Source organism: Anomaloglossus baeobatrachus, chromosome 3 (assembly GCF_048569485.1).
Source record: "Anomaloglossus baeobatrachus isolate aAnoBae1 chromosome 3, aAnoBae1.hap1, whole genome shotgun sequence".
NCBI lineage: Eukaryota > Metazoa > Chordata > Amphibia > Anura > Aromobatidae > Anomaloglossus > Anomaloglossus baeobatrachus.
The window spans coordinates 329,435,600-329,451,740 of NC_134355.1; the positions used below are offsets into that span (position 1 = coordinate 329,435,600).

At 49.3% G+C, this 16,141-nt stretch overlaps 1 protein-coding gene across 1 annotated transcript in view; it reads right to left on the minus strand.

The window, feature by feature from the left end:
• Window positions 1-16,141, minus strand: part of AFG1L (AFG1 like ATPase) — a 172,858-nt gene that overhangs the window by 79,376 nt on the left and 77,341 nt on the right. Inside the window, exon 6 of the mRNA XM_075340067.1 lies at window positions 5,864-5,963. Within this exon, the coding sequence (XP_075196182.1) occupies window positions 5,864-5,963 (100 nt within the window). The remainder of the gene's footprint in view (window positions 1-5,863; window positions 5,964-16,141) is intronic.

The window sequence follows — 16,141 nt, forward strand, 5'->3', positions numbered from 1 at the left end:
CTGACAGTGTCCCATGCATGCTGCCCCCTCCTCACAGTGTCCCATGCATGCTGCTCCCTCCTCACAGTGTCCCATGCATGCTGCACCCTCCTGACAGTGTCCCATGCATGCTGCCCCCTCCTGACAGTGTCCCATGCATGCTGCCCCCTCCTGACAGTGTCCCATGCATGCTGCCCCCTCCTGACAGTGTCCCATGCATGCTGCTCCCTCCTCACAGTGTCCCATGCATGCTGCTCCCTCCACAGTGTCCCATGCATGCTGCTCCCTCCTCACAGTGTCCCATGCATGCTGCCCCTCCTGACAGTGTCCCATGCATGCTGCCCCCTCCTGACAGTGTCCCATGCATGCTGCCCCTCTCCATGAGCTCCTAATGCTGCCTTCCTCTTTTCCATAATGACACCTCCATGCTGCCCCATTCATCATACTAAGACCACCACACTAGCGCTTATGCTGACACACACACACACACACACACACACACACACACACACACTACCCCACTCTTGATATTGACTCCCCTACATTGTTCCACTCCATACTGAGCCCACACATGCTGCCCCTTCTCCATAATGAGCTCCCAATGCTGCCCCCCTCTTATTCTGAGTCCTTACACTCCCCCCCATCGATACTGTCATTGCTCTATCCCTCAACCCTTATCCTCTGTCTCTCCCATTCCCCCAGCAGCAGCCGCTCTCCCCGCCTTCACCAGCAGCCTCTCCCCCAGCATCAGCCTCTCTCCCCCCAGCCTCCCCCAGCATCAGCCTCTCTCCCCCCAGCCTCCCCCAGCATCAGCCTCTCTCCCCCCAGCCTCCCTCAGCATCAGACTCCCTGCTCCCAGCTTACCCCAGCATCAGCCTCTCTCCTCCCAGCCTCCCCCAGCATGAGCCTCCTCCAGCATCAGCCTCTCTCCTCCCAGTCTCCCCCAGCATCAGCCTCTCTCCTCCCAGCCTCCCCCAGCATCAGCCTCCTCCAGCATCAGCCTCTCTCCTCCCAGCCTCCCCCAGCATCAGCCTCCTCCAGCATCAGCCTCTCTCCTCCCAGCCTCCTCCAGCATCAGCCTCTCTCCTCCCAGCCTCCCCCAGCATCAGCCTCCTCCAGCATCAGCCTCTCTCCTCCCAGCCTCCCCCAGCATCAGCCTCCCTGCTCCCAGCTTACCCCAGCATCAGCCTCCCTCCTCCCAGCATCAGCCTCCCTCCTCCCAGCCTCCCCCAGCATCAGCCTCCCTCCTCCAAGCCTCACCTTCCCCCTCCCAGCCTCCCTCCTCCCAGCCTCCCCCAGCATCAGCCTCCCTCCTCCAAGCCTCACCTTCCCCCTCCCAGCCTCCCTCCTCCCAGCCTCAGCCTCCCTCCTCCCAGCCTCCCCCAGCATCAGCCTCCCTCCTCCCAGCCTCCCCCAGCCTCCCTCCTCCCAGCCTCCCCCAGCATCAGCCTCCCTCCTCCCAGCCTCCCCCAGCATCAGCCTCCCTCCTCCCAGCCTCCCCCAGCATCAGCCTCCCTCCTCCCAGCCTCCCCCAGCATCAGCCTCCCTCCTCCCAGCCTCCCCCAGCATCAGCCTTCCTCCTCCCAGCCTCCCCCAGCATCAGCCTCCCTCCTCCAAGCCTCACCTTCCCCCTCCCAGTATCAGCCTCTCTCCTCCCAGCCTCCCTCCTCCCAGCCTCCCCCAGCCTCGGCCTCCCTCCTCCCAGCCTCCCCCAGCTTCAGCCTCCCTCCTCCCAGCCTCAGCCTCCCAACCTCCCCAAGCATCAGCCTCCCTCCTCCCTGCCTCCCCCAGCATCAGCCTCCCTCCTCCCAGCCTCCCCCAGCATCAGCCTCCCTCCTCCCAGCCTCAGCCTCCCTCCTCCCAGCCTCCCCCAGCATCAGCCTCCCTCCTCCCAGCCTCCCCCAGCATCAGCCTCTCTTCCTCCCAGCCTCCCCCAGCATCAGCCTCCCTCCTCCCAGCCTCCCCCAGCATCAGCCTTCCTCCTCCCAGCCTCCCCCAGCATCAGCCTCCCTCCTCCCTCAGCATCAGCCTCCCTCCTCCCTCAGCATCAGCCTCCCTCCTCCAAGCCTCCCTCAGCATCAGCTTCCCTCCTCCAAGCCTCACCCTCCCAGCTTCCCCCAGCATCAGCCTCCCTCCTCCCAGCCTCCCTCAGCATCAGCCTCCCTCCTCCAAGCCTCACCTTCCCCCTCCCAGCCTCCCCCAGCATCAGCCTCCCTCCTCCCAGCCTCCCTCAGCATCAGCCTCCCTCCTCCAAGCCTCACCTTCCCCCTCCCAGCCTCCCCCAGCATCATCCTCTCTCCTCCCAGCCTCCCCCAGCCTCAGCCTCCCTCCTCCCAGCCTCCCCCAGCCTCAGCCTCCCTCAGCCTCCCTCCTCCAAGTCTCCCTCAGCATCAGCTTCCCTCCTCCAAGCCTCCCCCTCCCCCTCCCAGCCTCCCTCAGCATCAGCCCCCCCCTCCCAGACTCCCCCAGAATCAGCCTCTTCTCCCAGCCTCCCCCCCAGCTTCAGCCTCTCTCTCCCCACCAGCCTCAGCCTCTCTCTCCCCCAGCCTCTCTCTCCCCCCAGCCTTAGCCTCTCTCTCCCCCCAGCCTCAGCCTCTCTCCCCCCAGCCTCAGCCTCTCTTCCCAGCCTCAGCCTCTCTCTCTTCCCAGCCTCCCCCCAGCCTAAGCCTCTGTCTTCCCAGCCTCAGCCTCTCTCTCTCTTCCCAGCCTCCCCCCAGCCTAAGCCTCTCTGTCTTCCCAGCCTCACTCTCTTCCCAGACTCCCCCCAGCCTCAGCCTCTCTTCCCAGCCTCTCCCCAGTCTCAGTCTCTCTCTTCCCAGCCTCAGCCTCTCTCTCTCTTCCCAGCCTCCCCCCAGCCTCTCTCTCTTCCCAGCCTCCCCCCAGCCTCTCTCTCTTCCCAGCCTCACCCCAGCCTCTCTCTCTTCCCAGCCTCCCCCCAGCCTCTCTCTCTTCCCAGCCTCCCTCTCTTCCCAGCCTCCCCCAGCCTCAGCCTCTCTCCCCCCAGCCTCCCCTTGCATGATTACAGTGGACAAAAAGAGGCATCGCAATTTGCAACGATCATCAACTAACCTGTAAGGTGCCCATACATTCTAGGCTCTGCCTTACCTGCTCCGGTGCTCGCCGCCCTGCTCTGGCTGGCTCCTCTTCTGGCTTGCTCCAGCTGCAGACGCGTCCTCCTCCGCGGCGTGTGTCATCTGCAGGATTGGACGCTGCAGCACGGGGCAGTGAGCTGATTGTCGCGCCCGCGTGCCTCTGACCCTGGAAGTGCAGGCCATGGAACTTCCGGGGTTAGTCAGCTCACTATGCCTGGCGCCCTCCATGTATTTAAATAGACAGCAAAAGTGCGCCTCTCCTCCCTCCCAACCCCCCCCCGGAACACAGCCGAGTGTAACGGAGGGAGGGACGGGGGGCGGGGATGTAAAAAAAAAAAAAATTATTTTTTTTTTTTTTTGCTGCCAGAAAGTGCCGCCCCCCGCAACGTGCCGCCCTAGGCACAGGACCACGGGTGCCTAGTGGCAAATACGGCCCTGTCCGACCCTATACTTAACAGTGAGAGCTCCCTGCTGTGAGCTGGACACGCTCCCCCTGCTTGCATGTGCTCACCTCAGGCCTCCGCTCCTAGCAGCTCCTCACTGCTCTGTGCTGTGATCGCTGATGAGAGGAACAGACACCAGACTGACAGGAGAGGAGCGGTGATACCTGTAGTGCAATGCCGGGCTCAGGCTGCAGATCGCCCCTCCTCGCTGCATGTCACCTCTGACCTCTGATCCCAGCCGGCAGCTTCTCGTCAGCCTGGTGTCTCAGCAGTTCCTCCTCTCAGAGCACATTATATAGGGCCCAGTATAAGGGGGCAGAGTTTATGGGACATAGGAATATGGCTGCACAGCAATATGGCTGCACAGAATAAGGCGACACAGCAATATGGGGGCACAGCAATATGGGGTCACAGCAAATAAAATTTAATGTTGATAAATGTAGAGTAATGCACCTAGGACGCGGCAATCCTATAGCTGTGTATACATTAAATGGAAGTAAACTCGGGACTACAGAACAGGAGAAGGACTTGGGTATTTTTAGTACAAATAAGCTGAGCAGCAGCACTCAATGTCAAGCAGCAGCTGCTAAAGCAAACAAGATTTTAGGGTGTATAAAAAGAGAGATTAGATCCCGTGATCCCAACGTATTGTTACCCCTCTATAAATCACTTGTAAGGCCACATCTGGAATATGGGAACCAGTTTTGGGCTCCACATTTTAAAAAGGACATTCAGAAGTTAGAGTCAGTTCAAAGGCAGGCAACTAGACTACTACAAGGAATGGAAGGCCTCCCATATGATGACAGGTTGAAAAAATTAGATATGTTTAGCTTAGAAAAAAGACGTCTCAGAGGAGATCTCATTTATATGTATAAATACATGTGTGGTCAATATAAAGGACTGGTACATAGTATTGTCTCTGGAAGAAATAAGTTAAGGACCAGGGGGCACTCACTGCGAGTGGAAGAAAGGCGATTCCAACAGCTAAATGGGAAAGGGTTCTTTACAGTTAGAGCAGTCAGACTGTGGAATGCCCTACCACAAGAGGTAGTAATGGCAGATATTATAACAGCTTTTAAAGAAGGGCTGGATAATTTCCTCAGTACACACAACATTGTTGGTCATAAATGACGTAATGACAAAAAGTATAATTGGTGGCGGAAGGTTGAACTAAATGAACCTAGGTCTTTTTTCAACCTATGTAGCATATGGCGACACAGCAATATGGCGGCACAGCAATATGATGTCACAGTATATGGCACCACTGCAATATGGTGGCACAGTATATGGCGCACAGTATAAAGCGTCACAGCAATATGGTGGCATAGCAATATGGGGGTACAGCATATGGAGCCACAGCAATATGCTGGCACAGTATATGGTGGCACAGGAATATGGCTGCACAGGAATATGGCTGCACAGCAATATGGCGGCACAGCGATATGGTGGCACAGCGATATGGTGGCACAGCGATATGGTGGCACAGCGATATGGTGGCACAGCGATAGGGCGGCACAGTATATGGGGCACAGCAATATGGTGCCACAGCAATATGGCAGCACAGCAATATGGTGGCACAGTATATGGGGCACAGAAATATTGTGGCACATTATATGGGGCCACAGCAATATGGTGGCACAGCAATATGTTGGCACAGCAATATGGCGGCACAGTATATGGGGCACAGCAATATGGGGCAGAGTATACAGTGGGGCACAGTATACAGTGGAGCACTATGCCAGCTGTCCTTGGTGACACTTTAGACATATTAGGATCACTTTTTGGTCACCAACAAAATGGCTCCGCACTGTGTCCCTAAACTTTGTCTTCCCTTCTCCTTTTGGAAACACTCAGACCGGGAGGGGGAGGTGTAACATCCCACATATGAGAGCAGATTCTGCCCACTTTTACTGCAGTTGTAATGTCAGCTAGTTCTACAGTTGGATTTCAGCAGCTGCTCCCCCTAGTGTTTAAGAGTGGAAAATATCAAACTTTTTAAATTATTTTTTTTATATTTTGCTCAATTAAAAACAAATAATATTTAAACAAAACATTAAAACATTAATACTTTAAATTTTTTCAGTTATTGAAAAAGAAGGTGTCTTGACAACACCTTCTCTTTTTACCCCAACATTTCAATATTTTGTTCAGTAAGCCACTTCGTTATCACTTCACAGTACAGTGCTATCCTAATATACAAACATTTACACTTCTTCTAATTTGTAAGAAAAGGAAAATTTAGTTAAAGTGTTATTTCTTGGTTATGGACTTCATGTGCATATTTTAGTACTCCACAAAAAAAAAATCAAATTGCAGAATTAAGCATTATTTGCATATAAATACAGTTACCTTCTGGCGGTCTGTTGGATGTTGCTACAACTACAACTCCATTTTGAAAGAGATTTTCAAAAAGTTGCTTTAGGATCATGGCATCAGCAATATCTGTCACCTGCAGAAACAGAGTATTTTAACTTTACATGTCCTGCAATTACATATTATAAGGTAACATCTGCAAAATGAAACGTACTATAAAGTTTACACATTATTAAATAAAAAAAAAAGTCTTCTGAGCAATGATGCACGGGACTTCAATGCTGGCTAGTGTGGATGACATGGGATGGGTCATGCAACCAGGCTTCAGAAGAAGAGGGACAAAAATGGCCGAAAGAGGAGGCACCCGGTACCGGAGAACAGAGACATGCATCCGACCAGTCAGCAACCTATGTACAATAAACTCTGTAAGGCTCACCTCACATCAGCGGTATTTTGCCGCAAAACTGGATCCGTCACAAATGCGTTTCTGTTCCATTCATTTCCAATGGAATCACAGCAAGATGCGGTCACATGCACTTGTGTATGACGCACGCAACCGCATGTGACCGCATCTTGCCGCGATTCCATTAGAAATAAACTGAACTGAAACGCATTTGTGACGGAACCGGTTTTGCGGCAACATACCGCTGATGTGAGCGTGGCCTAATACAGATTCCTCAGTGTGCATCAGTTAGGCTGGTTTCACATTAGCGGTATTCTGCCACAATGCCGGATCCGGCACAAATGCGGTACAGTTCAATAAAGTTCAATGGAATCGTGGCAAGGTAAGTAAAACATGCGGTCACATGCGGCCGCATGTGATCGCATGTGACCTTACCTTGCCGCGATTCCATTGAACTGTATTGCACTGTACCGCATTTGTGCCGGATCCGGCATTGTGGCAGAATACCGCTAATGTGAAACCAGCCTTACCATGATCAATCTGTATAAACTCGCTAGTAAATGACTGCTAAATAAATCAGCAAACAGCTGACTGGCATTTATTTAGTGCCCCAGGTCGGCCCATGTAACTGGACCCCAGGTTGGCCAGTGTAAACGGACCCTAAAGACCCCTTTACACACTGAGACTTTCAGTGATCCTACCAGCGATCCCAACCTGGCCGGGATCGCTACAAAGTCTCTGGTGAGTCTCTGGTGAGCTGTCAAACAGGCAAACCTAGCCAACGACGCAACAGCGATCCGGACCTGCAGAACGACCTAGCTAGTCAAACACTGGAAACGAGTGATGTGTCACAATATCTGTCAATCACTATTCTCTGTCAGTCGGTCTCTCCCTCTCAGTCTCTATTCTCTATCTGTCGGTCCGTCACTATCTCTGTCCCTCTCTCACAGTCTGTCGGTCATTTTCCCCTCCTCTCTCATACTCACCAATCCCCGGCGCGGCGCTGCACGGCATTCACACTTCTGCGGCGGCTTTTACTATTTTGAAAAAGCCGGCCGCTCATTAAACAATTTCGTATTCCCTACTTTCCCTGCCCACAGGCGCCTATGATTGGTTGCAGTGAGACACGCCCCCACGCTGAGTGACAGGTGTCTCACTGCACCCAATCACAGCAGCCGGTGGGCGTGTCTATACTGTGCAGTGACATAAATAATTAAATAATTAAAAAAAAACGGTGTGCGGTCCCCCCCAATTTTAATACCAGCCAGATAAAGCCATACGGCTGAAGGCTGGTATTCTCAGGATGGGGAGCTCCACGTTATGGGGAGCCCCCCAGCCTAACAATATCAGTCAGCAGCCGCCCAGAATTGCCGCATATATTATATGCAACAGTTCTGGGACTGTACCCGCCTCTTCCCGATTTGCCCTGGGGGGACCGCACACCGTTTTTTTTAAATAATTATTTATTTCACTGCACAGTATAGACACGCCCACCGGCTGCTGTGATTGGGTGCAGTGAGACACCTGTCACTCAGCGTGGGGGCGTGTCTCACTGCAACCAATCATAGGCGCCTGTGGGCGGGTAAAGCAGGGAATACGAAATTGTTTAATGAGCGGCCGGCTTTTTCAAAATAGGAAAAGCTGCCGCAGCAGTGTGAATGCCGTGCAGCGCCGCGGCGGGGATCGGTGAGTATGAGAGAGGAGGGGAAAATGACCGACAGACTGTGAGAGAGGGACAGAGATAGTGACGGACCGACAGAGAGAGAATAGAGACCGAGAGGGAGAGACCGACTGACAGAGAATAGTGATTGACAGATATTGTGACACATCACTCGTTTCCAGTGTTTTAAGTCCCCTTTACACACTGAGACTTTGCTGCACAGCGGGAAACAAAGGACCTAAGAATGGTCCTGAACTATTTGTAGCGATCAGCAACTTCACAGCAGGGGCCAGGTCGCTGATGTGTTTCACACACTGCAATGTCGCTGGGGAGGTCGCTATTACATCACAAAACCGGTGACGTTACAGCGATGTCGTTTGCGATGTTGCAGTGTGTAAAGCCACCTTAAGCCACTGCCAAACAACCTTGGAGACATCTTATCTAGTCTCAGGCCATTAGGGTCAGGATTGTTGAATTTCTACTGTCCAACACTTCTTTTTCCAACCACTGTCATCAGAGGGAAAAGTTAAAGTTAAACATCCCCATAAGCATAGATGGCTGGCTGCCCCCTCCCCCATCGAGGTCACATTGGTGAATCATACATATTATTACAGCTTGTAATTGTACCAAGCATTAAGTAAAACAAACAGATAAGTAATAGCTGACTAACCATTGCGCTAAAGTACCTCATTCCTAAATATCTGGATCTAGGCAGTTACTTTGAGCTTAAAAATTTGCAATTTACTGGTTGAAAACACGCAATTTGTAAAGGAGATAGCTGTTTTGCTTTTACCATCATATCATTCAGGCTCTGCTAACACCATTATGTTTCATTGAAAGAATACAAGTGCTTCCTTCACAAAGTCGCTGTAAACATTAGGGTGATCCATTTAATTAGAGCCGACATAATGAACACCACAAAACATGAATGTTATTTTACATTCCTATTATTCTCCAGGTATAAATGGTGAAAGATGAGACGATACTAGGTTACAGCAATTTAGTCAGCTACTTGTCCTCTGCGATTGAGTGGAATCAAATGATACAGATACTATTATAGAATAAGTGAACAGCACAATTCAGCAGATGGCCCATCTGAAATCCATGGAGCTTCATAGCGATCTAGAGATTTATTATTATTAGCATTATTGTCTGAAACGATTGTTCATAGTCACTTCCTCAATAGACCTTAACCTGTAACCTTCCAACAGCCCAATAAGCTGCACAAAGGAAGCGCACTTCAAACAGACACCAAGCACCCCATTTTCTTTGCTAAATGAAGACATACGCATTAGGGCTTTTACACTGATTAATTGTATCAGTGCTTCTGTGACATAATGTGGACGAGGATACCATTATGTGTGTACACCTGGTGACACTGGTTTTCTTCTTCTTGATGTTTGTATACTCATTATTCACACATTGTGAGTGATGGGAAGGTTACCGACAAGAATGTAAAATGTGAACTGCTCCAACACTCCCTCCTGTTCCAACCACTAGAACACCTGACCATCTTCAAAAAGTCGTCAACAGAGAAAATACTTATGAATCGGCTTTTTGAAGTGCCAAATTACTTTTTTTTTTGTTCCAAGTAAATCGTATTAATTTTCACTTTTAGATCAGTCAAAAACAAAACACTTTTTAAGGCTGTGTGCGCACATGTAGGTATTGCATGCATTTATGCTGCGTCTAGCACTGCAGCGTAACTGCATGCGTCCTGCGTCCCCTGCACAATCTATGAAGATTGTGCATAATCCGTGCGCACGATGCTTTTTTGAACGCAGCGATTTGAGTGTCAAAAATTTGGCAAAATCACTGCGTTCAAAAAAACATCATGTCACTTCTTTGGTGCGCTTTGGATGCTGCTCCCACTCTGTCTATGGTAGAGCCAGCATCCAGAGAGCATGAAATCGGCATTTTTTCTGCAGAAACACTGCATCCATTATGCAGTGTTTATGCAGTGATTTGAAGCGCACATGTGCGGTCAAATCACTGAAGAATTTTCTGCAGTGACACGACGCAACGTGCACACATGCTCTAAAACTGGATTCCCCTGTTGCTCTTCTGGTTCCCTCTCAGAATGTATACATAATGGCTCTCTTTCCAGTGGTAATTCCCCCCTGCTGTTCTTCCGGTTCCCTCTCAGAATGTGCACGTAATGGTTACATTTCCAGTGGTAATTTTCCCTTGCTATTCTTCCGGTTCCCTCTCAGAATGTATACATAATGGCTATCTTTCCAGTGGTAATTCCCCCGATGTTTTTCTATTTTCCCCTCAGAATGTACACGTAATGGGTACATTTCCAGTGGTAATTCCCCCCTGCTTTTCTTCCAGTTCCCGCTCAGAATGTCCACGTAATGGGTACATTTCCAGTGGTAATTCCCCCCTGCTGTTCTTCTGGTTCCCTCTCAGAATGTCCACGTAATTGGTACATTTCCAGTGGTAATTTTCCCTTGCTATTCTTCCGGTTCCCTCTCAGAATGTATACATAATGGCTATCTTTCCAGTGGTAATTCCCCCGATGTTTTTCTATTTTCCCCTCAGAATGTACACGTAATGGGTACATTTCCAGTGGTAATTCCCCCCTGCTTTTCTTCCAGTTCCCGCTCAGAATGTACACGTAATGGGTACATTTCCAGTGGTAATTCCCCCCTGCTGTTCTTCTGGTTCCCTCTCAGAATGTCCACGTAATGGGTACATTTGCAGTGGTAATTTTCCCCTGCTGTTCTTCTGGTTCCCTCTCAGAATGTCCACGTAATGGGTAAATTTCCAGTGGTAATTCCCCCCTGCTGTTCTTCTGGTTCCCTCTCAGAATGTCCATGTAATGGGTACATTTCCAGAGGTAATTCCCCCTGTGACGTATCAACCGGCTGTATAACAAAGGGCCGGTATGTTTTGCAGAAGCATGGGTGCTCTGCAATGTGAAGTTGGCTGGGACCTGTGGTTCCACAGGATTGCATTACATGCAGAGCCATGGAAGGGTGTGTGATGCTGATTACACACTCCTTACCACCTGTGGGTGTGGCTCCAGGGGTTAAAGCAATCCTGTCTCTGAACCTAGGTGGAGTGTGTGTCTAGGGCAGTCTAGATAGAGACTAGCTCCAGACATCCAGTGTGTGGACTGGAAACAAGTGAGAGCAGGGAGCTCTGAGTGTGTGTCTAGGGCAGTCTAGATAGAGACTAGCTCCAGACGTCCAGTGTGTGGACTGGAAACAGGTGAGAGCAGAGCCGGGAGCTCTGGGTGTATCAGCCTGTGTGGAGGCTGAACACAAGGCTCTGATATTGAGTCTGAGGTGAGTGCAGCCAAGCCAGGCCAGGGCTGTAGGGCCGAATCTCTCCAGGAGGAGAGACAGACAGTGGTCTGCAGAGGGCCCTGGGTGCTGGAAGGAACCTTGGCTAGAGTTGTACGCTGGCAGGAGCCAGAGAGTGGGGAAGTTGCTAAAACTTCCATTATGGACTTATTGTTTATGTTTGAGGGCAGTTTATGCTGAGTGTTTTTAAATAAACTGCCGGAATTTCTATGAAGAGACTGTGTACGTGTGTTGTTGAAGCTACCTCACACCGCTGCAAGCGAGTGGAACCCCCACGTTGCAGGGCGCAACGTTACACCCCCTACTGGTCTTCCGGTTCTCACTCAGAATGTACATGTAATGGGTATATTTCCAGTAGTAATTTCCCCCTGCTGTTCTTCCAGCTCCCTCCAAGAATGTCCACATAACTGGTACATTTCCAGAGGTAATTTCCAGGGCTCTTTTCCAGGTGGCTTAGTTGTTCCTGCTTTTATGCAGGCCAGCCAATAAGAATCAGTGCACTGGGACAGACGATAGGTGGTCTTAATAGGGAAGCGTCAGGATAAGTATGGAAAATCAATGTCTGGAAACAGTTGCATTTTGGTGTTTATTGTTTCATTCCATCAAGTTTCTGTAGGCATCAAGTCATTATTTAAGGCAGGGGTGGGGAACCTCCGGCCCGCGGGCAGTATACGGCCCGCCATGCCCTTTTATGCGGCCCCCGGGCAGATTCCCAGGTGCGGCAGTGCTCGAGCCGCCACCGCCATCTTGTGGGCCGCCGGCCTTTTAAATCCACACATGTGCTGCTGTGCTTACTACCAATGCGTTCTCCCGCTGGCCAGTGCCAGCGAGAGAGGGACTTACTTTGTGGGCGGGTTTAGTGCTCTGCGTTGCCCGCCCTCTGCCCTCTGAGCTGCGTGCCCGCCCCCCAGCCCTCTGAGCTGCATGCCCGCCCCCCGGCCCCCTGAGCTACGTGCCCGCCCCCCGGCTCCCTGAGCTACGTGCCCGCCCCCCGGCCCTCTGAGCTACGTGCCCGCCCCCGGCCCTTTGAGCTACGTGTCCGGTGCCTGCTCTCCGGTGCTGTGAGTCCGGCGCTGCTGTGTGCCCAGCGCCATCCCTCTGCTGCTGTGTGCCCTGTCCAGTGCTTTGTGGCCCCCCTCCCCTCAGTGCTGTGTGCCCCCCAATGCTGTGTATCACCCCAGGTTTGTGTGTACCTCCTCCCCCCACTGATCTCAGAGCTCCGCAAGTGATATCTGTGCCCCTCTTGTGTGGTGCCTGCGCCCCAGCCCCTCTTGTGTGGCGCCTGCGCCCCAGCCCCTCTTGTGTGGCGCCTGCGCCCGAGCCCCTCTTGTGATGTGCATGTCACCAGCCCCTCTTGTGATGTGCATGTCCTCAGTGTCTCCTGTGACTTATACATCACAGGAGGGGCTGGGGGCATATACATCACAGGAGGGGCTGGGGGATGTACATCACAGGGGGGCTGGGGGGATATACATCACAGGGGGGGCTGGTGGGATATACATCACAAGAGGAGCTGGGGGCATATACATCACAAGAGGTGCTGGGGGCACATACATCACAGGAAGGCTGGGGGCATATACATCACTGGAGGGACTGGGGGAATATACATCACAGGAGGGACTGGGGGAATATACATCACAGGAGGGACTGGGGGAATATACATCACAGGAGGGACTGGGGGAATATACATCACAGGAGGGGCTGGGAGCATATTTATGTCCCCAGCCCCTTGTGTGATGTATGTGCCCCCAGTGTCTCCTGTGATGTATATACAGCAGTCCTAGTGTCTCCTATGTGATATATGTGCCCCAAGTGTCTCATGTGATGTATATACAGCAGTCCCAGTGTCTCCTATGTGTTATATGTGCCTCCAGCGTCTCCTGTGATGTATATACAGTGTTTATGTGATGTATATGATTTACCAATCTTATCACAAAGAGATGGCTGTGCTCCAGACCGAGACAAACCTGGAAAAGCAGCGGTGAGAAGAAACATAATTAGTATCATCAAACATCACAGCCGCACCAAAGAGAAACAGCTCCGGCTGCCACAGTAGGGGTAAGTTAATTAATTGTTAGACCAAATATAGCAGGGTCATTTTCACATTGATAATTTTGTGCGGCCCCCGAAGGTTAGTAGAAATTTCCAAATGGCCCCCGACTGAAAAAAGGTTCCCCACCCCTGATTTAAGGGAATACGTGAGCAGTTATTTTCTATCCCATCTGACAGCTCGATGTAGGTGAAAGAGCCCAGATCTAGGGAAGTGTTGCTTACTGGGCTGCTTGCTGCAGTTTTGATATTAAGAGTGTTTTATCTGCTGCAGATATACAAGCTTCTGAGCTCTGTATAACCACACCCACACCACTGATTGGTGGCTTTCCGCCTATGCACAGTGTACACAAAAAGATGCCAATCAGGGGAGGGGGATGCTTATTCATAACTCTTGAATATGGAGAACTATATTGCAACAGGTTTAGTAATAATCTCCTGCTGACAAAACAGTAATTTTATCAAAACTACAGCAAGCAGCCCAGTAAGTGATTTATCTGGGAATCAGAGACTTTGTCTCAACATTATGTTGCTCTCAGGTTTAGGTAGTGAAAACCTGGTTACAGATGTCCTCTGTCTAAAACAGGTCTAATGAAAACATTTTGACCTGACAGACTACATATTAGAACAGAGCCTGAGGAATTCTGGAATGACAACTACAGCTGGTCACTAATACAAAATCAAATTTCATCTTTTGCAAGAATAGAAAAAAGGGATTACCATACAGTTACTGATTGTTGGAGAGACCTGAAAGAAAAAGATGGTGGGTGGTGCACCTCCTGGTGGACCACATAGCTAATCAGAAGATTTGGTAGTAGATTTCAGATGCAAACTATGACTAAATGATAACTTAGACTGTTCTTAATAACTTGGGAGTACTACCCAATTTTGCATTTTAGTACTAGATATTATATAAAAGAGTTATCTCATAAGACCACAAAAGGAATATCAAAAATATAATATAAGTTATCAGGACTCCCCTTTATGAACAAACAGTCCATTTACTAAATCAAAAAATCCCCAATAAACCAGCGCTGATAAGAGGTTTTTTTGTTAATATTTTATACTTTTTATTGCTATCCTTGTTTTAGACACAGATTTATTCAAAACAATTCACACAATAGAAAAAGAGAAAAAGAGAAAAAAAGAGAAAATACATCACATATGGTAGAAATAAATAAATAAAATAAAGAATAAGTAATTAATAGTGCAGCAAACAGATACCAGGTGTCTGGTTGCAGTACCCCGGCCGGTAGTATAGCAATTATTAAATCTAGTATAGTGTATTAAGTGATGTTTCAAGGCATATGATATTTAATGCCAATTGAAAATATCACTGCAACATGATTTTTCAGATACCTGGAGAAATTTTTTTTCAATCCATAAGCACAAAAGTTTTTAATAGAGGCTTAATATATTATAAGCAGCAATTTCAGTGTTCCAAGTGCCTTTAAATGAAGTTGAAGATACTGCACTTCAAGATTGTAGTCAGGATGAGGTAGAGCCCCAGCTCATTAAGTGTTCCAATAGGAGTTTACTTGCAGTCAAGTTCAGGCATCAAGCTTCCACATACTGGGTGACTGCACGATACTTTCCCCTCCTAGAGATATAAAGTCATTTCCATGCAGGAGTCTCCGATTTGCGCTCCTACGGTCAAGTTCAGACATCAACCTCCATAAGCTGGGTAACTGTACGGAACTTTCTCCTCCTGGAGATATAGAGTAGTTTCCGTGATAGGGACTCCTATTTGCGCTCCTAGTTTAAACGGAGCAGAGCCACACAGCACTATTCCGTGCTAGTTCACAGGATGGTAGTTGAATCAGGCACGCAGCTTCTCCTGCTCCTTTAGTGACAGCCCGGGCGTTCGCCACATACAGGGCTGGATATTCACAAGGGGGAGAGAGGCTGCTAGATTATCGGCACCTCGCAGGGTAAGCTGAGCAAATGTCCAATCCGATGCGCGTTTCGGGGGTGTTGCCAGTCCCCTTCCTCAAGGATCATGTACTAAATCAGACCAAGCAGCCTGCAGAGGAGGAGAAAGTTCCGTACAGTTACCCAGCTTATGGAGGTTGATGTCTGAACTTGACCGTAGGAGCGCAAATAGGAGACTCCTGCATGGAAATGACTTTATATCTCTAGGAAGAGAAAGTATCGTGCAGTCACCCAGTATGTGGAAGCTTGATGCCTGAACTTGACTGCAGGTAAACTCCTATTGGAATACTCAATGAGCTGGGGCTCTACCTCATCCTGACTACAATCTTGAAGTGCAGTATCTTCAACTTCATTTAAAGGCACTTGGAACACTGAAATTGCTGCTTATAATATATTAAGCCTCTATTAAAACATTTTGTGCTTATGGATGAAAAAAAATTTCTCCAGTTATCCGAAAAATCATGTTGCAGTGATATTTTCAATTGGCATTAAATATCATATGCCTTGAAACATCACTTAATACACTATACTAGATTTAATAATTGCTATACTACCGGCCGGGGTACTGCAACCAGACACCTGGTATCTGTTTGCTGCACTATTAATTACTTATTCTTTATTTTATTTATTTATTTCTACCATATGTGGTGTATTTTCTCTTTTTTTGTCTTTCTCTTTTTCTATTGTGTGAATTGTTTTGAATAAATCTGTGTCTAAAACAAGGATAGCAATAAAAAAGTATAAAATATTAACAAAAAAAACCTCTTATCAGCGCTGGTTTATTGGGGATTTTTTAATTCCAAAAATATCAAATTAAAATTCATTTCTGATTCCAGGCAAATTAAAGGGGATTTTTGCCTATAAACCTAGCTGCAGATTTAATGGTTATTGGGGTCAAGTGCTAACAATTGTCTGTAGACAACTTGGTATAACCATGTACTAAATCAGACCAAGCAGCC